General features: G+C 46.0%; 3 protein-coding genes across 3 annotated transcripts in view; 2 read left to right on the forward strand and 1 right to left on the reverse strand.

Moving 5' to 3' along the window:
* LOC125714417 (potassium voltage-gated channel subfamily H member 5-like) overlaps positions 1-24,190 on the reverse strand; it is a 90,102-nt gene extending 65,912 nt beyond the window's left edge. The window contains exons 1-4 of the mRNA XM_048985012.1: positions 24,099-24,190; positions 23,090-23,250; positions 9,966-10,150; positions 274-397 (exon numbers count right to left, since the gene is read on the reverse strand). Coding sequence (XP_048840969.1) covers positions 274-346 — 73 coding nt within the window. The 5' untranslated portion in view covers positions 347-397; positions 9,966-10,150; positions 23,090-23,250; positions 24,099-24,190. The remainder of the gene's footprint in view (positions 1-273; positions 398-9,965; positions 10,151-23,089; positions 23,251-24,098) is intronic.
* On the forward strand, positions 1,467-20,863 carry rhoj (ras homolog family member J). The gene is made up of 5 exons (XM_048985020.1): positions 1,467-2,482; positions 14,338-14,396; positions 16,991-17,155; positions 17,345-17,440; positions 17,556-20,863. Exons 1-5 carry the CDS (start codon positions 2,275-2,277, stop codon positions 17,565-17,567), a joined length of 540 nt encoding a protein of 179 aa, XP_048840977.1. The 5' UTR covers positions 1,467-2,274; the 3' UTR covers positions 17,568-20,863.
* Positions 24,191-24,194: 4 nt separating the features above from the next.
* Positions 24,195-26,636, forward strand: part of syne2a (spectrin repeat containing, nuclear envelope 2a) — a 44,604-nt gene continuing 42,162 nt past the window's right edge. The window contains exon 1 of the mRNA XM_048986294.1: positions 24,195-24,301. The gene's annotated coding sequence lies outside the window, so the exon portion shown is untranslated. The remainder of the gene's footprint in view (positions 24,302-26,636) is intronic.

Consider the following 26,636-nt stretch of genomic DNA (forward strand, 5'->3'; position numbering starts at 1 on the left):
TAACAGCAACCCCGACCCCGATGTCACCGCACTTTCTCCGCTGCCCGTGTGACGGGCAAAACATCATCCGTAATTAACTGGGGTGTATTGCAGCAGTGCTGCAACTTTACTAAGGAATTATACTTTTGAACGAACGGCTGGATCAAACACACCTTTAATTTACTTTTCGCCATAAAAGAACAACTGAACATGCAAAGAAAGAACCCACTTCTAGAACATTCCGTCCCCCGTTTTCATTTTTGATCATTTGAAATGTTTATCTAGTTTTCTTACCACTTGAGCGTCTGACAATATTTTCCAAAAAAGTGTTCTGTGGTGCGACCAGCCCTCGCTTTCCCCCGTGCATTATGTGGTCGGGCCGCGCGGGTCAGGTTCGCTGGCTGTTCTGGAGAGCTGGCTTTGGGCGTGAAAGAGAAAAAAATATGTTGAGTATATGTCAATGGGATGGAGAAGCTCATGGTAACGTCGCGCCGTGGCTGCTAGAGGATCTGTGTGCCCCTAGCACTTGAGGCACTGCGATCTGCGGGCTCCTAGACCGATCGCGCCTGCGCAGTCGCGCTCCAGCGCAGCATCCGAGCAGTATCGGTATCTGTAGCGTGATCTAGGCTGCCATGGAGATAGGAGCGCGCGCCCACTGTTACATCTGGGACCTGACTTGTCCCTTAGGATTAAGGAATTAGATGAAGATACTTTGTTTCCTTTCAGGGGACGTCATTAAAACGTTTGGACATCATTGAAAGTTCATACATACGTGTTGATTTTCATTGGAATTGCTTTCACTGAGATTTAGGCATTTATACATGTTCTTCTAAACCAGGACGATGACAAGATACAGGGAATACACAGTTAATTAGAATCAACAAAGTGAATAAAGTAAATTCATTTTTACTATATAAATACGATTTACCTGATTTATCCTGATTAATATTTGCAGCATACTAATAAAACTGGAACTCATAAAGTGACTTAATAATACACTGAGATTCCCAAAGAATCTCAATCATCTGAATGAAATTCACAAGGCAAACAGGGTTTACACTGGCTGAGTACTTTTATGGATTTTATGGCTGGTTGAGTGAGTGAATAAGAAAATGCCCTCGTGTCACTGGCATATGGTGTCAGCCACCATAATCGGATATATTTCGATTATAAACGCATTTATAATAAGTTTAGCAAAACCAAGCAAATCATCGAGTCATTGTAACGGCTTTATAACTGCTTTCTTATACTTGTAACAAATCTGTAATTAATGAATAATATATATAGGCATTTATACATGTACATATATATATGTATATATATATATATATATGTATATATATATATTAATGAATGAAACTGTACGATAGTCTAATCTAATCTTTACTAATTACACACGCCATCTTAAACGCGAAACCTATCGTCTTCAGTATAATAAATAAAACAGTATTAAGCTGTATATATGTTATTTAATAGGTCGTTTAAATGGAAGAGAATAAAACGATGACAAACACAGAAAAACCTCAAGAAAAACACAAGGCTGGTATATTAGGTTTTATATAGCGAAAACTGAAAAGCGTAAAGCCAGCGAAGTATCATAAGCAAGTATAAGTTCGCCCTGTGCGGCGCGATTTCCCGTCGCCATCCGTGTGTAATTGGATCGTGCCGCGGTCGCCTTCTGCGCTCCTGCCGTGTGTCCGATCCATACAGCCCGGTGTCGTCACTCATTGTACAGGCAGAGGAAGCCGCCCGCCTGTCCTGGGATTATCCCCCACCACGGGTGCAGTTCCTGTGTTGGATGTACGCACAGAGGTCCCATTGTTCCCAGCCCACTCTGCCTAATATGGAATTCGCAAAGAACCCCATGATTTCCTGACACTGACATAGCAAAGCAGTAGAGAACTATCGGAGCCACAAGTCTCAAGCCGCAGGAAAAAGAAGAGAGATCAACTGCAACACATACTCGTAAAGTCGGAGACAGAGGCTTTAAAGGGATGAAACTGAGTAAAACGAGCTGTATTTTTACGGACTTTCAGCCGCCGACGCAAACTTGACATCAAAGCAAGTGCAGAAATCGTTTGAGTCAAGGGCGGACGGCTTGAGGATTTTTAACTCTGTACCCAAGAGGATAAAGGGGGATTAACCGACTCGAAGGGAACAGTTGCCCAAGTTGTAGAAATTGCCAACAAGTTGCAAATAAGTCCTTTCAGACCGGAAGAGTAAAGTGCCTTTTCGGCTGAGTACGACGGACGAATTCGGTAAAAAGGAGAAAGTAATTTGCGGCTGTGCCCGATCATGCCTGCTCGCAGCCCCAGACGGCAGCATGCCCCGGCCAGAAAGGATGGCAGCGGCGGCGGCGATGGCTTCAGCAGCGCCCTGAAAAAGATGCTGAAGTGCGTTGTGGTGGGAGACGGGGCGGTCGGGAAAACGTGCCTGCTCATGAGTTACGCCAATGATGCCTTTCCCGAGGAGTACGTCCCGACAGTCTTCGATCACTATGCAGGTAAGGCTCAGCCGCCCGTCAGCTGGCTGCGCCCCCGGGTTCGCACCGAGTGGGCGGCGGCATCAGTGTCTTACTGTCCCGCACCACTGTAACTCAACGGACTTTGAAGAAAGACAACACTGTCTCTCACAAGATTCCTATACGGGACGTGGGCCTGGCATGCAGGGAAAGACCTACCGGAAAAGTTTGGAAACATGATACTTTCCGGTCAGCGTGTATGTTTAACTAATGCGCAGAAAAACTACGGCCGCGTGACGAGCCCCCGGGGACTCGCTTCCCCAACCTGCCATGAAGAAGCAGATCAGTCTCTCTTTCGCTTATTTACGGAGGTACGGCCCGGCGACAGTTAACTTAAACACAAAGGCGCACTTTAAGTTAGTTAATGTGTGTCTCATAAAACATGCGAAAAACATGACGCCCGAAGCCAAGCTGTGAGAGCTATATGTTAAGGTAATAGATTACACAGCCTGAAAATAAGTGAAACTGATCTTTTCATCTGAATTTATTACAAAGGCGGTAGTGTCTGCAAATGAGTGTGATTGCTGCTTCAGGCTATAATTTCTTTTAGCCCATCAGTGGGCTCATCCTCTCTTTCATACTGGTCACTTTTTGTTCATTTATGAATGAGAAACTTCACTATAAAAGGTATACAGGCCTAGTGTAGGCTGCCGTGGTCGGGCTTGTGGGCAGGATGCCTGTCCATTACAGGGCACACGCTACTCACACAATATGGGTCATTTTTAGCCCACTTGTCTTGGGACTGCCAGAGGAATTTGGAGAGTCCGGAGGAAACGTGGAAGACATGTTGACTGTAGACACAGGCCAGAGGATTCGAGCCCCAAACCCGAGAAGTGCGAGTCAAGTGTGAGCCACTGAACCAAGGCAACTCCGATATGTTTTATCAGAATCGGAGGATTTCATTAATCCCGGAGGAAATTGCTCACATTGCGACTGCACAATCACACTTAGACACCAAGACAGGAACAACACAGTATAAGTATGAAATAGGAATGAAGCGAAAACAAACTGGAGCACTGTGACCCAGCTGCAATGTGAGCAACGCAAATTTAGCTGTATTTCTGACACGTAACGTGTAAAGAAATAAACGCTCTTTTTGGGGACACCTGATATGTCCCTGAAACATATTATGTTCATATCTTGGAGCGAGCGGAGGCTTGTGTGGCCAGTAACAGCATGAAGTGTCTGAGAGTCTGGACACCTTCACATGAACCGACGCTGCGTGTCTCTGTCAGCCTGGTTTATCACATCGCGAGTGATCTGTGAGCTATTTTCTCACACTACATCCACGGTGCCGCAGAGTCTCTCCGTGGTTCTCTAATCGGCCATGACAAAGCTGACACATCTGGACCATGGGCTGCCTCCCATGATGCCGCAGCCCTCGGCGCCTGATCGGCAGCAGGCTCTAGGGGCTCCGCCACGTGCCTTTGCTCGGTTGGGACGTCATATCCATGCACATACAGTACCGAGGCTGCCCCAGTGCTAAGGCGTAGCAGCCTGAAAGAACATACTGGAAAAAAATTCTGCCTGCTTTATAGTACCAATATAGTACCTTTGAGTAAGGTAGCAGAACCCGGATTTCCTAAAGCTATCCATATATATATGTTAAATCAGGTATATTCTGTATATATTAAGGTAACGAAATCTCTCATGTACATCGAACTGACCTCTCTGGGGGGGTAGGTCTGCATTTGAGCTATATTTTGAAGCCAAAGGAGAAAGGAGAGGGAATTATGATGGAAAATGATGGAACAGCGTATCACACCGCGGGATTCATTTAATATTTAATTCAATTATAATATCTTAACCAGAATTGTCATGTGACTGATTTGAGGGGGCCATTTAGTGTCTATGTCCAGATCAGTAGGGGGCCCCCAGAGTGCGGGGCCAAGGGTTGTTTGTCCCTCTGCCTCCCCCCCCCCCAACATTCTGCCCCTGCTCAGTGGCTCCTTGGTTAGGAACACCTACACAGTGCCAGGTGGGACCCCCCCTCCTTTGTCTCCAGGTTCTGTGATCAGAATAGACTTTCTTCACCACTGTTGTATTGCGCTGTTAGGTCTGTGCCCCCTGTTGGTCAGTGAGTTTGGCCATTCTCCTTTGGACCGCTGTCATGAAGAAGCTGCTTTTGGCCACAGAAATGCCCCTGACTGGATGTTTATTGCCCCCCCCACACCATTCTGTGTGACATCCTGAGGCTGCAGCGTATGAGAATCCCAGGAGGCCGGCTGGTTCTGAGATGCTGGAACCGCCACGTTCAGAATCTCACAGACCAGGAGTCTCAGTCATTCTGCCACGCCGCAGCTCAGTGACCGAGCCGCGTGACCCTGTCTGAGTGATTCTGTATGTATTCAGCTGCAGGAGTGTGATTCACACTGGGGGGGGGGGGGGGCAGCCTGTTTGTGGAACTTAATGAAGGGGCCATTCAGTATACTTTTGAATGTAATACGATTTTTAGAATTTTAAATGGACCTGAGGAAAGTCTCCTTTATGACATAAACTGTCACTGTGTGGGATACAGAGAGGCAGGCGTGATTGTCACAGCTGCTGATGTGACTGAGCCAAGCAGTGATCAGCGGTCAGTTGGACACGTAGGAAAAACACTGTAGTATCACGTTATGACAAATATCACAGCTGTCTGAAAGAGCCTCTTATTTTATAAATATGCTGAGGTTCTGAATGCAGCTGAAAACCAGTCATAACCTTAATGGGAGAGAGATGAGATGGAACTTTATTGATTTTTGGGGGGAGACTGACCTGGCGTCAGCTTCTTTCGGTTATATCAGACCGAGCTCCGTCACTGAACTGCTCTTCAGCACAAAACGCTAATGGCTGACAGTATTTATGCAACTACACTGTAGAAAGACCAGACTGAAGGTTGGTGTTGGCTATTCCTAAAATCCAGTTCCTTGCACTTGTGCAATAATGTCCAGGGCTTTAGGTGACGGGCGTAAACATTTGTCCGGACGCCGGCTTTTTGGTGCTGGCGGTACTTTTTGCAGGTTAAAGTCTGACACGTTTATTAAACATAAGGATACGCCAGATTAATACAGAACGCTGACTTTTGGGTCATAATACGCCTCTCGTGAACATTTCAGGCACACTACTAATCTGCTCCCCACATCGTGGGAGTAAGTAAACCTTTGAATAGTAGTGAAAAGCTGGTGTCCGGACAAATGTTTATGCCCGTCACTAAAGCCCTGGTGATTATTGCACATGCAGCATATAATGGCGATTACATCGCGATGTAGTCAGTTATTAAACTGGAACATTAAGAGTGGTACTGGGAATTATCATGCCTCACATAAATGGAAGTTAAACGTGACTGATTCTGTGAGATTGATATATTTCAGGTTCATCAAAAAAGTTGTAAGTCTCTTGCAGCCAGTATTGTGCATAATCTTCATCGATAAAACAGTGTTTGCATTTCAGGTCCAGCAAGTACAAATTCAGACCAGGAGTGTGTTTCTACCAACAGCCGTCGCCTGACTGTGACCACACACCCGTGAGCAAACACATATAAGGTTTATATAGTGAGTATATTTAGACTCGGCCTGTACCTTCCCATATTCAGCGGGAATTTGTAGGCTGTACTGTCCTCCACACTGTTCATGAGTAGATGAATTTTGCTGGCCAGACACTGGCTTTGCTCATAAAGTCAAATTAATCAGTCGCTATCACTCTTTTACATCCATATATATAATATATTTGCAAACAGTCAAATGAAAAGCTTCAAACATGAAGTCTGTGTGATTTTACTTGGCGGCCTGCTGCTTCGCAGTTGTCTTTTGAATATTTGAATGTAATTAGATTTCTTTGGCTCAGCGTGTCATACTGGTTACTGGGAACCGGGCAGGTGGAAGCTCATTTCCAGCATGTATATAAGCAGTAAGATGCATAGTAATGGAATGATGCTCTAAACGACTCTAAGAGACTCTAAGCGACTCTAAGAGACTCTTAGGGACTCTAAGCGACTCTAAGGGACTCTAAGCGACGACTGAGAAGAAGCGCCTCTTGGTCTGATTTCTAGTTTATAAATTACATCTCAGGGATATATATTTTGTACTGGTATGTTATAACTGGTATATTATAACTGGTATGTTATAACTGGTATGTTATATCTGGTATGTTATAACTGGTATATTATAACTGGTATGTTATATCTGGTATGTTATAACTGGTATGTTATATCTGGTATGTTATAACTGGTATGTTATATGTGGTATGTTATAACCGGTATGTTATAACTGGTATATTATAACCGGTATATTATAACTGGTATGTTATAACCGGTATGTTATATCTGGTTTGCCGTTGTGTATATATGAAAATGCCTGAGTGTACATGCATGTATTTCATTGGTCACCATAGTGAGTGATTAAGAGATTTTGGAAAGATACAGAGAATAAAACTCAGGAAATGCAGTTTGACATTAACCTCCAAGGTTTTCAACCTTTCATTAAACTTTAAACTGTTACTTCTAGGCTAATGCAAATCAATTACAGTTTAACAGCCCCGTGATAAATAATGAATGTAGAAGTATGTGTATATTATGAATGATACATCGTGGAATCCATGGTAGAAAATGTTCTTTTATCTTTGTGGGTGGGTGTATATATAATGTTTCAGAGTGGGAAACACAGTCCACTCCACAAATGCAGATCTGGGGATTTTTCTGTGTGTATGTGGGTTTCTTCTGGGTTGAGTAAATCGGTCCCTCTAAGTTGCCCATAGTATGTGTGAGAGGGACAGTCAATCCTGGGCAGCTGGGTTCAGGGCTCAATCAACGGCCAGTCGTTACTAATCAAGTCTCACTTCGGAATGATGTCATTTCATGTGATGTTCCAAATTTAAGGAGCTCCAGTCTCTCGGCCCATGGTAGTGTTAATAAAATATTATTATTTTTGGTAGTAATCAGGGAATGTGTGTTGCCTCAAATTCCATCAGGACTAAGTCAGTCAGCATCACACAGGGCAAGTCATGAACGGCCCACCACCTTTTTTCACTAGGCGCCGTGTCTGTACAGTGACACATTCGCGTTCGTCCTTCCTGGGCCTCCAAAGTCTTTCTCAGCTTAAAGGGTGCACTTTGTTGCCAGGCAGCCATTTGCATGGTGTAGTGAGCGTCATGAATAACACTCTGTTCTTTAATACTAATACTGCCGTCTTAGCATGTTAGCCCCTGCCTGCCATAATGGACACTTTGTGTTCGGAGGCTGAAATGCTGCCACAATCATTTCTTTATGTGACATTGAACTCAAACTCCTTATTTCAAGGGAAGACAAGCAGGACGGGCGGTAAAATGGCAGCTACCGATGGCTTTCGCTTAGTGTGAGTTTATGTCATGGTGCCTCTGGATGTGGACCATGCCTCTAAAAGCTGAACAAACTCACTGTCTGTGCAAACGAGGCCCACAGATGACACCTAAATGGCAATGGAGTGCCTGTGTGTTGGGCAGCCCTGCCTAGGAACCGCAAATGAGGTCCAACCTGTCCTGACCCACCTCAGGATCTCTGTAATGACCTCCTGTGTGGATCTGAACCACAGTCGCCTACCTCAGGGACTTGTTCCCACATGTTGTCAGAGGTGATTAAAACAGCCCCTCTAGGAAGTCACTCAAATCATTAGCCCAGCAAGGAGACTGCTAGCAGAATGGATTCTATGCGTGATAGTGGTGAAGGTGGTGAAGGTGGGGCCCCTGGTCCGAGAAGCCGAGTTGCTCCATCTGTCAGTGCACATTTAAGGATTTAACCTTGTTAAAGTGAAGAAAGCAGCTTCCCGGAGCTCTGTTGCGACATATGCTGGGTCCTCTGCCGCATGTCGGCCACGACGCAGTGCATTCTGGGAATGCCTCTGCACCCCGTCACACGTGTGGGCGTGCCTGCCCACTCATTCTGCAGGACGGTGTCGTGACAGAAAATGTATCGCCGTGTCATACTGTGCTATTGTTCACAGTTAACATTGTGCACTTACAGCTCACATACCATTTGCCTTTGTGCTCTTTTGTCACTCTGCTGAAGCCACTCTGCTTCATATACATACAGCACAAGGCCGACACATTTCTGTGTAGAAGCCTTTCACTTGCTTCAGGCCTGCAAGTTAGCTGCAGATTAGCTTAGCGCAGCCTTGCCATTTCCAAACCGTGAACTTGTCTTGATTAAATAAATCATTCTTGTGTTTTTGAAATGTGCTTTTTTTCTGAACTTTCCATTTTAAAATCATTGCTCAGACAAGGTCACGACCTCCAGGTGAATAAAAACGAGAGATTTTGTATGATAAATGTGCAGACATGGCGGCCGGCGTAAACTGTCTTGCATTATCACATTGAAAACTGATGAGAACAGGGAAATTTTAAATGTTACATTGATAATTCCAGCTAAAGCTACACTCACTGGCCACTAGGGACACCTCACTGGCCACTAGGGACACCTCACTGGCCACTAGGGACACTTCACTGGCTACTAGGCACATCTCACTAGCCACTAGGTACACCTCACTGGCTACTAGGTACACCTCACTGGCCACTAGGGACACCTCACTGGCCACTAGGTACACCTCACTGGCTACTAGGGACACCTCATCATCACATAGTCACTGCAGATTTGTCAGTTGCACATTCATGATGTGAATCTCCCGTTCCACCACCCCCTGTGTTGGACTGAGATCTAGTGACTGTGGAGGCTATTTAAGTGCAGTGAGCTCATTGCACCTGTCTGAGAAGATATGAGCTTTGTGACACAGGACATTATCCTGCTGGAAGTAGCCATTAGGAGCTGGGTTAAAAAAAAAAAAAAAAACATTTTCGTTATGACCATCAAAAAGCTTATGAGGGCTGGAGTTTTTAATGTGGAAGACGACTCATGTGCTCGTGTCCATAGCTTGGCCTGGAAATGTTAATCCTATTTTTGACTTTTAGTGTTTGCTTCAGGTTTGAACTGTTTACTTTAGGTTTGAAGACGGAGGCTGTCGAACAGTTGAGTGTGTGAATGTGTATATAGTTTCTGTAATACAAATATTATAGATACAATATTTATATGAAATCCAGTATATTTTCTTTTATATGTAACCATTTATTTAAACTCTGTACTGCAAAAAATAACCTGCATAGAAAGTGTCACTGACAGTTTTATTTTCTACATCACTATGACCATTGACTGGTTTATTTCACGAATATTTGGCTTCAAATTCTCTATAATTCATTTAAAGTGATAACCGTAAATGACTGTTTCTCTAAACAATGAGTTAAACCATTATTTTAAGTGGATTTTATGGGTTAGGGTTAGAGTAGGGCTAGGGTTCTGGTAGGGTTAGGGTAGGGTTCTGGTAGGGTTTGAGTAGGGTTCGGGTAGGGTTCTGGTAGGGTTAAGGTAAAATAGCATTTTCTCTTGAGGAACTTGAATCAAAAGAGCACAGGAACCAGCTGGGTGACCCTAAGCACTATGATGTCTCCAGTTTTGATCAGTACTTACCGCTTCCTTAATAGCTGCCTGTCGCACAGCCTCAGACCATCTCCTCTTCTGCTCACCTCTCTCCGTCTTTCCCTTTCTCTCCATCTCCCACTCCTCAACCTCTGCCCTCTCTCCACCCTTTGCTGTGTGGTTCCCGCTGTTTACGCGGCTGGTGCTGTTGCAGTTCGGACAGCAGGGGGCGGGCTCTGTGGCGGAGGGGGGGGAGGTGTTATTGTTTTTCCCGTGAAACCACAGCCCCGCTTTCCTGTTAGCCGTGACCGTGTCGTGCAGCTGGCAGACCACCATGTGCTGCTCGGCAGGGCTTCTCGTCCAGGTGGCCAGGGGCGGTGAGAGCTCACAAGTGAAACAGCGCAGCTCCTACGAGCTCCGAGCCATCTCCTGAATAACCTCCTCCACAAATTTGCAGTAAACCTGTTTTTACTAGGCATCTACTAACTAACTGTCTGCTTAGTGTGGATGTGTTTGCTAAGCCTTTGTTAATTTGCTTTAATCCCTGTATGTTTATTACACTGCTGCTCCTACCATTCCAAGTTTACTAGAACTATACTTTGTGTCCAAAAGCAATGAATGTGACGTGAGTTTCGTCAGCGACAGGCTGCCATGTGCTGCGGAAGGCGCTCTTGATTCAGCCGGAGATCCCTGCAAACAGGCAGAGGCCTTTGGCCAGAGACAGCGATGAGTCACACAGGAAAGCCGGACCGCCATTGTTTATTAGCCACATCTGCTTGCAGCGCTAACGCGTCACCAAATGAACCGCTCACATTCGCGTAATTTCATAATTTTGATCTGCTCGACTTCTTTCCCAAGGCATGTTTGATATTAAAGTCGCATCATTTTCATAATGATGATTGTTGTGGAAAGTAGAGCCTAGAGATGCATGCGTATGGGGAGGCGCAGATACACACATCCACACACCCACGCGCAAACTTTAAAAGATCAGATGTTTATGTTGCTCTTGGAGCCGGTATGTAATCCTGCTCAGAAAATTCTACCCCACATGTTGCACTGAATAAAATCTCTTCTTGTGTGTCAGGCAGCTAAGGCTGCATTTTCTCCCTCTAGATCGGGGTCCAGTCAGCATTTCCCTGTACAAGGTTTACAGCCAGGATTTTAATTATACTCTTAGTATAATTCATTACACCCACGTGCAGTGCAGTGCATTTGAATCGTAGCTAATTTTAACTGAAGCGCTCTTGCAACTAATTAAATGAGAGCTCTGTTGGTGACAGGAGTGTTTCTTGGCACCTAACCTTTTGTAAATAACAATATTTATATTTTTTTCCCACGTTATGCAAATAAGAAAGCTTATCTGTAGCCCACGGTAATGCTGAAGCCATGAGCTGAGATGATGAAGGAGTGAGGGATGATGCTTGAGTGTCCTGTATGTATCACTGGCAGGTTTGCAAGCACGTCATGCAGTGAGTGTCAAAGCTGTAAGAGGCGGACCTTCCAGAAGAGTCTCTCCAGCACACGACGTGCACAGGCAAGCTACAACGATTGCAGAGAGCATAAAGCACTCCATAAGCTTTTGTTGAAATGAAGAAGTGGTATTTCATCTGCAGTTTGTACTAGTACACTGGAATTCATTACTTTTCACATTTGTCATCTTACTTTCCTTTTGAGATATACACAGATGAAGGCAAATGTAAGATCAGAGCACAGGGTCAGCCTTTTATCCAGTGCACCGGAGCAGTTTTTGGGGTTAAGGGTCTTGCCCATTATTCAGCAGTGATTTGACTGTTCTGTCGACCATCAGATTCGACCCGGCGACCTTTCGATCACAGGCACTAACTGGCGGAGCTACATACTGTAGTACCCCCATGTTTCACCATCTGGATCCTTCAGGAAATGCAGCCTCAGACTGGGCTTCAGTGAAGTCATATTCTCCTTGATAAGTCACGTGGTGAGCCAGCTGGGGGCTTGGTCATACTGCGAAGGTTAGGTTAAGAAGAGGCTAAAGAGCAGCGCTTGTGCATGAAAGTTCACGTCCCATGTGAGGTCCTTCTGTGTCACCACTGGACAGGTGCCTCACTTAAGCAGCTCCAGTCACATTTCCTGCTACACAAATGGGACAAGTGTGAAACCATGAGGTTTGCCACTTACTCTGCAAGGAATGCACTGCCATTTTAAGTGTGAAAAAAAATAAAAGGCATACATAACAGAGGCAGCAGCATTTGTTTTCATTGTGATTTGTTTTCACTGTGATTTGTTTTCATTGTGATTTGTTTTCACCGTGATTTGTTTTCACCGTGATTTGTTTTCACCGTGATTTGTTTTCACCGTGATTTGTTTTCACCGTGATTTGTTTTCATTGTGATTTGTTTTCACCGTGATTTGTTTTCACCGTCATTTGTTTTCACCATCATTTGTTTTCACCGTGATTTGTTTTCACTGTGATTTGTTTTCATTGTGATTTGTTTTCATTGCGATTTGTTTTCATTGCGATTTGTTTTCACCATGATTTGTTTTGACCGTGATTTGTTTTCATTGTGATTTGTTTTCACCGTCATTTGTTTTCATTGTGATTTGTTTTCACTGTGTTCCATTTACAGCATTGTCTGATTCATCATAAGGAGTTAATACCGATTCGATAAGAAAACTGTACTTCCTGTTTTTTTCCTTTTGCGTTTTTATATTCACACACATTCCAAAACTGGTGTCTCACATGGACAGTAACCAGTGGACACTCTTGTTTGATACAACCACACTTACAATCTTAGTGCTATTTATTTTTTCCTAAATAGTTCAGATTTAGCTTCAGCCACACTGCTGAGTACTTCAGTGTTTCAGTGATGTTCCCCCCTACAATATGACGGCGCTTCCTGTCCTCGTTGAATCAGGTTCTGCGTTCTGTAGCTGCTATGCCTCACCAGAACCTGACAGGTGGCTGCAGGATGTCTCAACGTTCTGATTGGATACAGCAGCTGAGTCCTCATGCCTGTTGTCGTTCACCTCCACCGGCTAATCCTGACACCTCCACCGGCTAATCTGGGCACCTCCACCGGCTAATCTGGGCACCTCCACCGGCTAATCCTGACACCTCCACCAGCTAATCCTGACACCTCCACCAGCTAATCCTGACACCTCCACCGGCTAATCTGGGCACCTCCACCGGCTAATCCCACACCTCCACCGGCTAATCTGGGCACCTCCACCGGCTAATCCCGACACCTCCACTGGCTAATCTGGGCACCTCCACCAGCTAATCCTGACACCTCCACCGGCTAATCTGGCCACCTCCACTGGCTAATACATGCTCTCCGGGACGCCGCTGGTGCCTTTGGGCTCACCTATGATTTCCACAGCTGCAGCAGCCCCTCGCCCCCCTTTCCAAGCAAAGTAGCACGTCTGTCACAATAAATCTGTTGTTTTCAGTGTTTCATTTGTCATTTTAAAAATATATTTTACAAAAAAACAATTTTTTCTTCACCCTAGTCTGGACGAGTCGCTGTGTGGGCTGGTTTCGTTTCTGTTTAAGTGCTTAATTAGCCTCCATTGAGCTGTTGATTATGTCATACATTTAAAATGATACATTTTCAGGGAGGTCTAATGCACTCAGTTTGGCGTGATTTGAATTATCCAATCGGCAGCTCAGTTAGGGCTATAAATGAAGCAGTCACTGCGAATGAAAAACTGCAGAGGCACACAGGCTGAGGAGACCTGTCGTCCTGTGGATGGGTGACGGTACCTGGGGGACACTGACTGGAGGAGCCTGGGAACTGATGGCATCACCCAGGACACTGGAAAAACTCTGGAATTCCGTGTCTTCCAGCTGGGAAGTGTTGAGCAAACTTCCAAACTTCAGCTCTGCAGCTGCTGCTGTTGTGTTCAAGACAATCTCAAGGGAGTGAGGCCTCGCCGATGGTGGGAGACGCCTCACCAGCAATGGGAGGGGCCTAGTCTGTACTGGGAGTGCCCTCACCAATGAGGGGGCTCATTGGCAATCGGAGGGGTCTTGTAAACGGTGGTAGAGGCCTAGCATGGAGCGGGAGGGGCCTCGCTTCATCTGCCTTTCCTCCTGTGCGCCTTCAACACAGGCTGCAGGATCCGCTCACTTCCCCATCTCCAGCGTGCCCCCCCTTACTGACCGCTACCTGCTCCTTCCAGCTACATCCATCAACATGACGAATGAGAAGAGATAAAGCTGAAGCTGGAGCTGCTTCTGTGGCCAAAATGCTGCTTTAGATCCAAGTGAAAATGACCTTGCTGTGCTCTATGGAGATTAACCCTGCAGGGCTTCATTCTTGGATTAAAAACTCTCCCCCAACACTGTTTAGTGACATTCATCATTCTGTGGGGTCCTCCTGGGGTGGCAGACCAACATCCCCGGCCTTAGGCCTGAAACTCACCGGAACTTTCTGTTTTCTTGCAGTGAATGTGACCGTGTCAGGGAAGCAGCACCTACTGGGACTGTATGACACTGCTGGACAGGTGAGTCACCGGTCTGTCCTGTTTGTGGGTTTGTTGGTTCTGATGGCCAGAAGGTGCAGGACCATCTTGCGTGAGAAGCTGGCAGCTGTGGCTTGTAGACCTTCTAGTGACATGCCAAAGTAGTCAGGCCTCCTGCTGATAGGCTGGCAGCATGTGAGCCTGCAGCTGAGAGGTCCGTCTGGTGGATGTGGCCCAGCACCTCCCGACGGGCCACAACGGTAGCCAGTTTGGTTTGTAATGAGCCGCTATCCAGCAGGGCGGAGGTGCTGAACCTTAATTCTGTGGACAGATTTGAGGATTGAGGAGATATTGCAGTATGGCAAACATAACCAAAAATGCTCAGAACCTGTGAAAGATGTCCCACAAGAGACTGACCCAGAGGGAATCACTGTGGAAATTTGGGCCCAAAATGAAGACTTCCACAAAAAACAGCAGTAGTTTTTAGATTATAATAGGAGCCCAGAGGAAACTGTATATGCAAAAGGAAAACATAAAAACAAAGTGTATAATAATGATGATGACACCTCACCTGTTATCGGGAGCAGAGCTTGGCTCTGTACCTGTGATCGGAAGGTCGGCAGCTCAAATCCCTGGACTGGCGGAGAGATGTTTCTCTTCAGCTCTTGAGCAAGGTCCTTGACCCCGTTAACTCCAGGATCACTGACTGATTCAAGTCTCCGATCCTCAGTTGTACATTACGATAGACAGAACTGTCTACTGAATAAGTTAATGTAAAATATATTATCACAACTAGGTATTACAGTGGTTTATAGGGCAACATAGCATCCGCTTAACGATGTTGTTCCATTTGTGCATTAATAGGTGTCTGCGACACCAAAAGCATGATTTCGGTCAGGCTGAAAGACAAAAACCCTCATAGTAGGTTAGTAACAGGCGAAAGGGTTCAGCTTCTGCCTATAGTGGCGAATGAGCAAGTGGGGAAACAGCTCAGTGGTAAACAAATCTGGCCCTACAGCTGCTGCTGCTCTTGGAACCGTTGTGGATTTAGGTCTTGCTCATTAGCGTCAGGTAATTAGCGTCACACGCCCCAGAGCATGAGTGCCTGCCAGGACCATAGGGGGTGTCACACCTAATGCGGCGTGCTCAGAACGGGGGCTGGGAGGCTGCCATGCCCGCCGAACCCAGCTGTGTGTCCCAGGGAGTGTAGCTGCACAGAAAGTCTCTGGATGAGCCAGCTTTCCCCAGGACGCAGTGAAGAGCACTGGAGCAGAGCTTGGGTGTGTAGCAGGCGCTCGTCACTCCCACATGTGCAGGCAGTGCTCCAGGCCGGCTTCCTGGGTGTGGAGGGAGCCTTTGTAAGGGTTTCGTGTTTCTCCATTGTCTAGGTCAGGAAGACCTGTAAACGTGTGTGTGTGGATTAGGTTTATATTACATTGTGGGGACCAAATGTCCCCCACAATGTAAAAAAACCTGTTATTTTGACGTTGTGGGGACCATTTTTCAGGTTCCCACAAAGATTTGTGAATGTAATCAAAAAACAAAAATGTCTCATATTTTGTTTGGTTACATGTTGTTAAGGTTAGGGCTGGGTTGGGGTTAAGTTTGTCATGATAGGATTAGAATTTTCCTCATAAAAATGAATGTAGAGTCCCCACAATGATATAATTACAAACCTGCATGTGTGTGCGTGTCTGCGTGTGTTCCTTCATTTTTTCCCCAGTAATTAGAGCACTTTTTCCGTCAAGGTGAGCAGCGACTTCTTTCTCCATCAGTGAGGACGGCTTCTTTTGAAAGTTATGACCAAATTTCATATCACAGTTTTACTTAATCTGTCAATGTTTTCCTCCAGCGATCTTCAGATGACGAGGTTTTAAAAATTGAGCATTAGCTTATGTTTAGGATTATTTTAAGTCCCCATGACATCCTTGAGGTATAGTTGGAATTGTTACCAGGTGTTTCTGTCCCTACACACTAAAACTGAAAATGATCTCTTTGTTTGCTTTAACAGGAATATAATGAAATTACTACATATGGCACAAAAACACAGGCCTAATAATTAAGAAGTACAAAAAGAATAATTTGTTGGTTATCCATGACAGAATATGCTGTAACCTTGTAAAACATTGACGGGCCACCAGGCAATTTTTAATGCAGGGTCCTCTCGATAATGGCAGGCCTTGGTGCTTGCAGTGTTAGCTGGGTAATGGCAGGCCTTGGTGCTTGCAGTGTTAGCTGGGTAATGGCAGGCCTTGACATTTGCAGGGTTTGCTGGGTAATGGCAGGTCTTGGTGCTTGCAGTGTTAGCTGGGTAATGGCAGGCTTTGACATTTGCAGGGTTTGCTGGGTAATGGCAGGCCTTGGTGCTTGCAGTGTTAGCTGGGTAATGGCAGGCCTTGACATTTGCAGGGTTTGCTGGGTAATGGCAGGCCTTGGTGCTTGCAGTGTTAGCTGGGTAATGGCAGGCCTTGACATTTGCAGGGTTTACTGGGCAATGGCAGGCCTTGGTGCTTGCAGTGTTAGCTGGGTAATAGCAGGCCTTGACTTTTGCAGGGTTTACTGGGTAATGGCAGGCCTTGCCGCCTCCTAGGATTGCTGGCTTTGGTTCATCCTCTGGTCCCCGTTGTCTTCCTCAGGAGGATTACAACCAACTCCGGCCACTCTCCTACCCCAACACGGACGTGTTCCTCATCTGCTTCTCAGTGGTCAACCCGGCTTCCTACCACAACGTTCAGGAGGAGTGGGTGCCCGAGCTGAAGGCGTGCATGCCTCATGTGCCCTACATACTCATTGGGACCCAGGTGTCTACAGGCAGCTTTTTCACAGTTTTTATGGTTCTGAACAGTTGGCGTGTTGTGTTGGAGAGGGTGGTGACACCAGCAATGGCAGCTGTGGAAGCCCCGTTTATCTTCTGCCCTTATTTAACATTAAAGAGTAACTCTGCAAACACATGACTTTGGTGCATCAGTAACATGTTCTCTATGCCTTAGATTGACCTACGCGATGATCCCAAGACACTTTCGCGTCTGCTCCATATGAAAGAGAGACCTTTGACGTATGAACAGGGCCTCAAGCTGGCAAGAGAAGTAAGCTGGAAGGAAGTGACCCTTGCCCTTCATGCCAAACTTCCTGTTGTCTGTCAGCATTTCCTGTACACCCTGTTGGCTCCTTCCCTGTTAACCCTGTCTTCTCCGCGTGCAGATCGGAGCGTAGTGCTACCTGGAGTGCTCGGCGCTGACCCAGAAGGGCCTGAAGGCAGTGTTTGATGAGGCCATCCTGACCATATTCAGCCCCAAGAAGCAGAAGAGGGGCTGCCTGAGCTGCTGTACTGTTTCATAAGGACCCCATCCTAATAGGCAGCCTGTTACGTGCCTGTTTCAGGCTGCTGGGTCCACACCTCTGGGACTGTTCCATAATTCCACGCTGGGGTACATGCACACTAGAATACATTGTCTCACACACCGTCCCAGACACTCCCTCGCACAGGAAGAAATGCAGACATACTGACAGCGCCACACTGACGGCACAGTAAAAGACGCACATGGACACACACATGAACACACACCATTACCGACATGAAAACTACCCAGACACGTAACAAACATACTGACATTCACCAGCAGACATACAGGCAGACAGAAGCACTGACCCACAAACGCCCTCCCCCTTGTTCCCAGCCCAAGAAAAGTGAAACAGAGAGCGCCTCATTCAGGATTGTCTGAAAGGACCCTCTCCCTCCCCCACACCAAAGACAGTGAGCCAAAGACTCCAGTGAAACTATGTGGCCTTGTTTCTGCTGCGGAACAATCTCTGTTTTCGTGCAGCCGTGGGGCTTCCGTCCAAACACGACTCCCTCCCTCAATCACTCGGCAATGACCTCATGACCTTACACTATAAAGAGGTTCAAGAAAATGATAGTCATTAGGCAGATAGGTTTTAATTTGAATTCTCTCATATGAGTAAATTATCCTTAGGGGGATTCCTGTTTTGGGTGAATACTAAGCTCTGTAGTCCTTTGGCCTTAGTTTACTTACAAATACAGGAACTCCAGTCAGTCACTCTTCAGAGGACCTGGGAAACAGGCCCCCAGTCTCTTCCTCAGAGCCAGAGCTGAGATCCAGTTGATTCGTCTGTCACTACAGTCCACGGAACAGCCAGACAGCGACCAGAGCTACTGTGGACATGTCAGTTAAGCACTGGGAAGAGTCCCAGCAGACCGCAGAATGAGTCCCAGCAGACCGCGGAATGAGTCCCAGCAGACTGTAGAATGTCACATTTTCAGTTTTGCCAGTGATATAGTGCAAATATATACCACAGTGCTACAATGTGTGATTTGTTTTTAATGTTCTCTGTATGTTTTGAACACTTTTGAAAATTCACTGAGTCACACATCCAGAGTGCTGGCTACTGATTGCAGGGAAAGAGAAGTTGTCCCATAAAGCGGACCTGTTCCATTGGTCAATTTTTGTGCTCAGAGGGGCCAGACATTCATTATTAAAGAGGAACGTCACAGCTGACAGGGACGGCTGATTCAGCCTGGACTTTGATGACACCAAACGGACAGGAACATGTGGGTTAGAGGCGACCTACCGAGGTCTTGTCTGACAGCTCAAACTGTTGCTGTTCTTGGCAGTGTACTCTGTGTCCACAAAGATAGATCATGTCACACAAAAAAAGGTCTTTGAGTAGGTGCTGAAGATAAATCCTTCAGAACTCCATGTGAAGACTTCAGTAGACAGAGCAGTTTCTGCGTGTTAAGCGCTTTTACATTTATTCCACTAGTTTGTTCCTGCTTTTGGAGTGACCTACACATCCTTTCAGGCCAAAGTACTGTAGAAACACAACACTGGACTATATGCTGCAGTTCTTTTTCATTCAGCTGCTTAGGAAGCAGGAATATTTCAAGTGACTGAAATGCAGTTGGTTGTGATCTGTTGTGACCGGAGCACTAGGTACCTCATTCAAAGGCACGGCAGTTATTCCCTCTTGGAACAGGAACCGTCAGCCTTCAGGTCAACAGCTCACACAACTGCGCTTAACACTTCGGATTCGATTCCTCTCAGTCCTGTTCACTCGTGAGCCTCAGCTTTGCTTCCCAGGGGCAGCACGGAAACCCAGAGCTGCCTTCTGTCAGAACTTCCTGCCTGACACACCGGGAACTCATCACTGGAATTAGCCTGGAAGGCTAAGTGCTAACTGTTTGGCTTTCTGTACCTCTGCAGTGATGTCACGTCCTATAAGCACGGGAATGAGCCCGGGACTCTAAACCCAAACCTGCACCTCTGTCCTCCCCTCTTCTGGGATCTTAAGGACCTTCCATGGCAAGACTGAAGAGTCCATGTGCATGATATGCTGCAAAGAGTCGTGGAGCTACCGAAGAGTGCCTTAATGGGCCATGGGGAACGAGTGCCATTCATCCTAATGCCAAGTGCCGACCCAAGCGTAGGGTTGCAGAGCTTACGGGAATATCACAGTCCTCCTGCCCGTCAGTGCCATTACTAACGAGACAGCCTTTTCTTCTCATATAGGCTTCTGCCACCATGCTAGTTTCTGCAGTTGTCAGACAATTGCATTATTATTAACTTAAGGGTATTTCTTAATGAGGTTCATTGAAATAATGTGAACATTGTATTATAATGATAGTGAAAATGTCAATGATTGTTATCTTCTGAAAGGTTCGGCTGTTTGGGATCAGTCGCAGAGCTTTGTTTTACATACATAGTCCTGCCACCTGAATTCTTTTTGAGTTTTGTGTCAATCATGCTTTGAATGACAATAGTCAAGATTGTCTGGCATGTATTTTCTTGTGGGTATTTCAACACCAGCTTGGGCAGACGGTTTGCTGGTGACCCCTGGGAAGAGCTCCTCTTTTTCCTGTGTGCTCGACTGGGGTGCTCCTACAGACAGGCCACCTTGCTCTATGGCACAGTGTCCTGCAGGTATCCTGCCCCATGGTCCTTCAGCCCCCCCCAGAGCTCACAGAAACGTTTCCACCCCCTGAGCTTCACTCCAGCTCTGAGCGGCTCTCCTCCTATCTCATCTCTCTTCTTGCTCGCGTCGGATCCTGTGCTTTCATTTGTCTATATGTTCGGCCATGAAAGGAATCCTGCTTTGCCTACAGGATGTGAAGGGTGGGTGAACAGTTTTAAAGTGAAAACAAGAGCTCAGCGTCCAGGAAGAGAGAAGCATCTCCCTCCTCAGAGCAGCTTAGCTGGTTCTGTGCCTCATCTGGACGAGACGCTTCTTCCTCACTGTGTCCTCTGCCCTAAAAGACACGGCCTGTGTTTTCTATGCTAATGCACCATACTTTATTCTTCCAGATTCAGCCCTGCTGTCAAGCCCAATACGACTCGAATGTATCAAGTGTGATCTGGGTTTGTTTAATATGCCGGTGCAATTCCTTCCCCTGTGCACGCTGTACATTTGGTGCACTGATGATTTGAGACGAATTCACAGCCTGGAATCCCCTGTTGCATAAATAGATAAGAGCAATTAAACATTTAATGTTTTGTTGGTGCCTGTTGCTTTTTGTTTTCTCACATGTCAGATACTCAATCTTCATACCTTTGTGGCTGTAAGAGTTTAATGATGCTGGAAGAAAAATCCTAGTTTTTCTTTTTTTAGTTTTAGGAGGCACTGATACTACTTGCCAGTACCTTGTCTAAATGCACGGAAACTGGATTTGGGATGAGCTCATTTAGTATTTTAAGAACCTTGATTAGATAACTGGAAGATCACTACCTGACTGTGTTTCCGTAAAAGTAACCTGTCAGTAATATTTAGAAACATAAGTGCACAGGAATGTCAGTTTGCTCTTTTCCTTTAATATCATCACCTTCTGTTCTGCGCTTTGACTGACTCTGCTCTGGGCAGCTTTCTAAGGCTCACAACACACCTGTGATCAGGAGGTTGCTGGTTTAAATCCAAGAGACGGCAAAGTGGTCTCATTGTTGGGACCTTGAGCAGGTCCCTTAAACCCCAGTTGCTCAGCGTAGTATCTGATCCAGCTTCCTCTAAAAATGAACATGAATTTGGATACAAATGTCTGCCAAATAGGCTAAAATGCCCACAGGGTCTATAAATGTGTTTATAGTTTTTCTGCCGAGTCGCAAACACCATGAATAGCATAACAGCACTGCTGCATCGGTGAGTGGCATAGTGGCAGTACAGCTGCTGTGAGACAGTATCTGAGTGACGTGGCTGCAGTGTGGAGCCTATGTATGAGAACAGCCGTAGTTCTATGTGTTTGCACTGCTGCAATGAGAACACGACTTTACCGCAGCCGTTCTCTCCCATAACTCCTGGTCCCCAGGGTGTAAGTTTTGCTGAGTTTTTGCTCCGTTCAGCTAAAACTCTCTGTACCTCCTCGGAAACTTGTCTCTACCTCCATACATCTCCAGTACTGCGGCCTGTACTGTATCTGTGCAATGCTTCACAGAGACTAACGCTTCTGCCCAAGCGCCTCACTGCGCTAGCGTCTGCGTGCTGTTCCGGGTTCCGCTTTCGCTGAGGATTGCGGAGCAGTGCATTTGGAGTTAGATTCTGTCCGGAACAGCTCCGGAGCTCAGTACCTTAGCAGCTGTCACAGTTCAGGATTTGCAAAGCATGGCAGTCTGAAAATATTTTAATTAGACAGAACAATAGAAATATTATTCATAGCACTTGTTTAGCGGCAGAACTGAAAAGATCAATTGCGAGACACCAAACTAGTTCTACAGTGCAATAGCGACCTCTAGTGTCAAGATGGAGGTCTGCATGTACAGATGAAGAGATGAGTTTTTTAATGTTATTGAAAGTAAGTAGTACAGGCAAGAGCGTGACAAGCCATACTTAGACGTAATCAATCGATGGTAGAGCTTTTCTATTACATAATACTCAAAAAGCTACAACATGCAATTACAATCACAAATGACCAAGAGTAAAGCTTACCTTTGTTGTGCTAAAAATGGCAGATAAGGAAAGATTTTATTTGTTTTGATTCAGTGAGCCTAAGAATTTAAATGAGTTTTCATGTTTCAAAATTAAGCTCATTCTTAAGTTTCTCTGCGGATCAGGAGTTTATTCCATGAATGATGTAGGACAAAAATATGCAGCTGGGTCCCGTTTCCCGAATGGGCTTTTGGCCTGGTGGTATCATGGGTTAGGTTTGGGTTAGGTTAGGGTTAAGGTTAGGGTTAGGCAGATTTTAATGGTGCTTTTGGGAAACAAACTCTCGGCAAAGTGACAGTGCACAGATCTGGAAAAATGTACGAGACGGTGGTGCAGGGGAGACGTGCGTGTAGATTCCCAAAAAGCACAGTAAGCTCATAAAGTCACGTAAGGCATAAAGAGCAGTGGAAGCCAAGAGCTGTTTATGCACATTGCCACACCGAATAGCTATCCTAACATTTAACCAGCCAGAACAATCTAGAAACGGGCGATTGGGGGCTGGGGTGGGGGGGGGGGGGTGTTACTATGGGTAACAGTGTTCTGTGTTTATAATGCCACACCACTGAGAGGGAGAACTGGCTGTCTGCAGCTCTGCTTGTAGGGCCACATGTGACCCTGAATCATGCCAGTGGAGGAGGGACTGAGTAACGGGAGGATTAACCCAAAATCAAAAGCAACCGTGTCACACTGAACAATAGACAGAGGCCTGATAAGAGAATGTTTGCCACTGCTTAAGGTGCAAGGCGATGTTCTTAAGGATTTCTATATTTCACCACAGTACCTGAGAACTCCGCAGGATCACCTACCTAAAGAGGAGCAGCAAACAGCTGAGGTGGGGGTTTACAGACCCAAGAGCGCAGGTCCTGAGGCGCACAGCCCTGTTTCAGGGGAGGCTTTGCTCATGCATGCTGTCCCAGCCTCACTGAACGCGGCTTCGCCAGATCCCTTTAAATGGCCGACAAGTTCACTATTGAGAGAGAAATCTATTTTTGCTCCGAGCGCTAATTATTTTTGCACGAGTAATTTTATTTGAGTGTTCAAGTGCTCAGGCTGTCAAAAAAATATGCACACGCTGCAGCCCAGGGGGCTGAAGACACTGCTTAAGTAATAACTAAAGTAAATTCACTGGGACAAACTAATTCTGCATCCTGATATATGCACTACCTGAATAAGCAGATACAGAAAATAGGTGGTCAGATTAGATGAACAGACCTGAGCCATGGCGAATAAACAGCACATCTTACAACCGTTCATAAATGGGTATTTTTCTTGGTACACCGTACAGGTGTACCAACTAAACTAGCCATTTGGCGCATGTACACATATTGTCTGCAGTGTGGTTTTTATCTACACTAGCTTCTTAAAAATGAGACAACTGTTGGTGAATCAACTTACATTTTTCTTTATTTTAGAAACGACTAAATTGTTGAAGCTAGAATCAATATACTGAGTTCATCTGAAACATAATACGCGTTATTCCCAGTAATGGAACCCAGTGCCTTACAAGCGACCGCAGCGACAACATCGTTTCATAAGGACTTATGAACTGTTATTGATGGCTCTTTAACATAATTTCACGCTTTGGTGAGGTAAAGTTGCTGGTTAAAATGTTGAAATGGTATCGGTATTACAACAGCTTACGTAGCGCTTGTTAACAATGCATATGAATATATATCACGTGTAACCCGTAATGTAGCGCCTCTGGCTGTATATTGCGGATTAGAATATACGCCAATTTCACTGCATATTGTCTGTTAGTAAATGTTTCATTAAAGTCGCACTCACTCAAACAGAACTCGGTGTCGATCTACACACCTCCTTCCGTTACTGTTTTTCCCCTGTAAGGCGTAGACCCGCCAAGCTCCGGCCGGTGGGTGGATGCGTGGGTGGGTGGGGATCACCCTCCCTAACCTCACGGAGCTCCCGGACGCCTCTCCCTCATATTTCTGCTTACTGTCCTTCGCCAATCTTCGCGTAAGAAGGAGCAGGCAAAGCGAAGCGAAACGCGTCTGTTTTCTGTGAGTACACAGTCTGCGTAACAAATCTGATTCCGACTCTTTGGAACTTTACTTTTGAAACTTTACTTATCTCGGGGCTTCATTCCATATGCATAATTTAAAATAAAAGAACACTGAATTGAAATACGCATCTATTTTGCATGAGAACGAACCTAATTTGTTCCCACGTTTAACGTAATACTTTATTTTCAAAAGGCAAATCAAAACTTGAGTGAAATAATGTCAAACTAAGTCGGTTTAGTTTGACAAACATAATGATAAATGTGGTTATATCTTTATAAAATGGTTCGTAACTAAAGTAGACGGTCAATGCATCACGTACCTGCGTTTTGCTTCCTAGACTCTGTAACACGTGGGCAGCTGCAGTCTAACAGCGATTGGTGGTGCTTCATGGGATAACCCTATAATCATGGTGTTAGACATTGCAGCTCTCGAAAATACTGCACGAAATTGATTGATGTGTAGATTTAAGATTGGAAGAGTAAAATTAAGTTCCGGTCATTATGATGACATTATGTGAACATACGCGGGAATATCCCCCTAGTTAATGTTCAGGGTACCTTTTAACAGTTAAGCGTCCGTGGCTGCGCAGAAGGTCAGGCTAACAGGTGTGTCTGTTTGTGTGCACGATGAGTAATGAAATTCCCGGCTTGGATTGTTCCACTGTGAACCTGGAAGTGGTGCCAGGGGAGGGGGCAGAGAGAAGGACACCAAATACCCCTGCTGCCCATTGCACCAAGTTATTTTGTGTATTATATAGTAAGAATTATGTGAGTTATTCAGTTTGTATTAATATTAAATGGACACATGTAAATTAAATGGACATTAAAATGTAAAGTGTGGATAAGCTTGGGCCTTCTCAAGTAAAGCTGTGGTTTCCTGAGTGCGTTTTCAGGTGATTGAGGACTCAGGTTTCTGTCACAAAAGCCTGAGACGATGGGTGGACTCTTGCAGCATCATGTAATAGCTGAGATTAATTCCTCAGGGTTTTGAGAGTCTGTGTTTCTTCATGCCCAGGCTAATTACACAGATAAGTTACTCTTGGCCCGAGCATCTGCCCAGAATCAATAACAAGTTTATTCAGTGGTTTTTTCCTGCTCACGGGCCCCGCCCGGTGTGTGCGAGAGCAGGCCCGGGGCTCTGCGTCCTGCTGACGGGACCCAACCCCCCGGTCCTGCTGACAGGACCCAACCCCCCGGTCCTGCTGACGGGACCCAACCCCCCGGTCCTGCTGACAGGTTGCATTGCCGCAGGCCACCCCGCCCGCCAAAGTCTCCTGGCCTGATTGGCAGCTGCTGAATCTATAGGAGCTGTCATGTAGGCAGGTGTAAACTTATGGCTTAGAACTATGAGAGGGTGAAGGTCATATTGATGCACGCTAACACAGTTTGTTAGAGGAATGGCTGCATCTTTGTACGTGCAGAGCAGGTGTATCGGGTCCTGATTGTAAATTCGAGGTTGTGTTGGTAATTGTCTGCGATCACAGTGTAAATTGCTCAGGTTGGACGATAAGCTTATAGTTACTTATGTGGCTGGGGCTCCTAGCTCTACTGTTTGGACGGTGGCAGCAATATTCCAATGTTTTGCTTTTATTTGTCCAGGCGAGGCACTTGGTGTATTTTATCACCAGATACTCCTCCTTACACAGTACTTAAATGTCCAGAATCAATATAGACGACTGTTATTAATGGCGACTTTAATTTACCCAGTCATTCATGGTACACCATTACGTGACACCCCTCCCAGCATGAGCCGTTCTGCTTTCAGCCTCTGACCAGTGTGCAAGACATGTTCTGTTATTAGGCCATTAAACTGATTTGTGAAGGTCAGACAACAGGAGGCTAATTTATGCTGATTCCACAGCTGGTCCAGCTAGATGTTGCGTTGGCCGCCCCGTGTTGGTGCCCCCCCCCCCCCCCCCCGTGTTGGTGCCCCCCCCCCCCCCCCCCCTGTTGGTGCCCCCCCTGTTGGTGCCCCCCCTGTTGGTGCCCCCCCCCCCCCCCCCCCGTGTTGGTGCTCCCCATGTTGGTGCCCCCCCCCCCCCCGTGTTGGTGCCCCCCCCCCCCCCCCCTGTTGGTGCCCCCCCTGTTGGTGCCCCCCCTGTTGGTGCTCCCCCGTTGGCCTTCCTGTACTTTCGGTCCCCTCGTTGTGACCTCCATCGTGCCTTGGTCAGACCTGCTTTCTCTTTGATCTGCAGAAGAAGGATGACTGCAATTAATCTGATATAAATTCGTAGCAGGTGGACTATTTTGTGTTTAGCCATTATTCTGTATAGTTGTCTTTTATAAGAGAAGTCAGAATCCCCTGGTGGGTGGGATGAACTATCAGTCACTGT

This window comes from Brienomyrus brachyistius, chromosome 19 (genome assembly GCF_023856365.1).
Source record: "Brienomyrus brachyistius isolate T26 chromosome 19, BBRACH_0.4, whole genome shotgun sequence".
Classification (NCBI taxonomy): Eukaryota; Metazoa; Chordata; class Actinopteri; order Osteoglossiformes; family Mormyridae; genus Brienomyrus; species Brienomyrus brachyistius.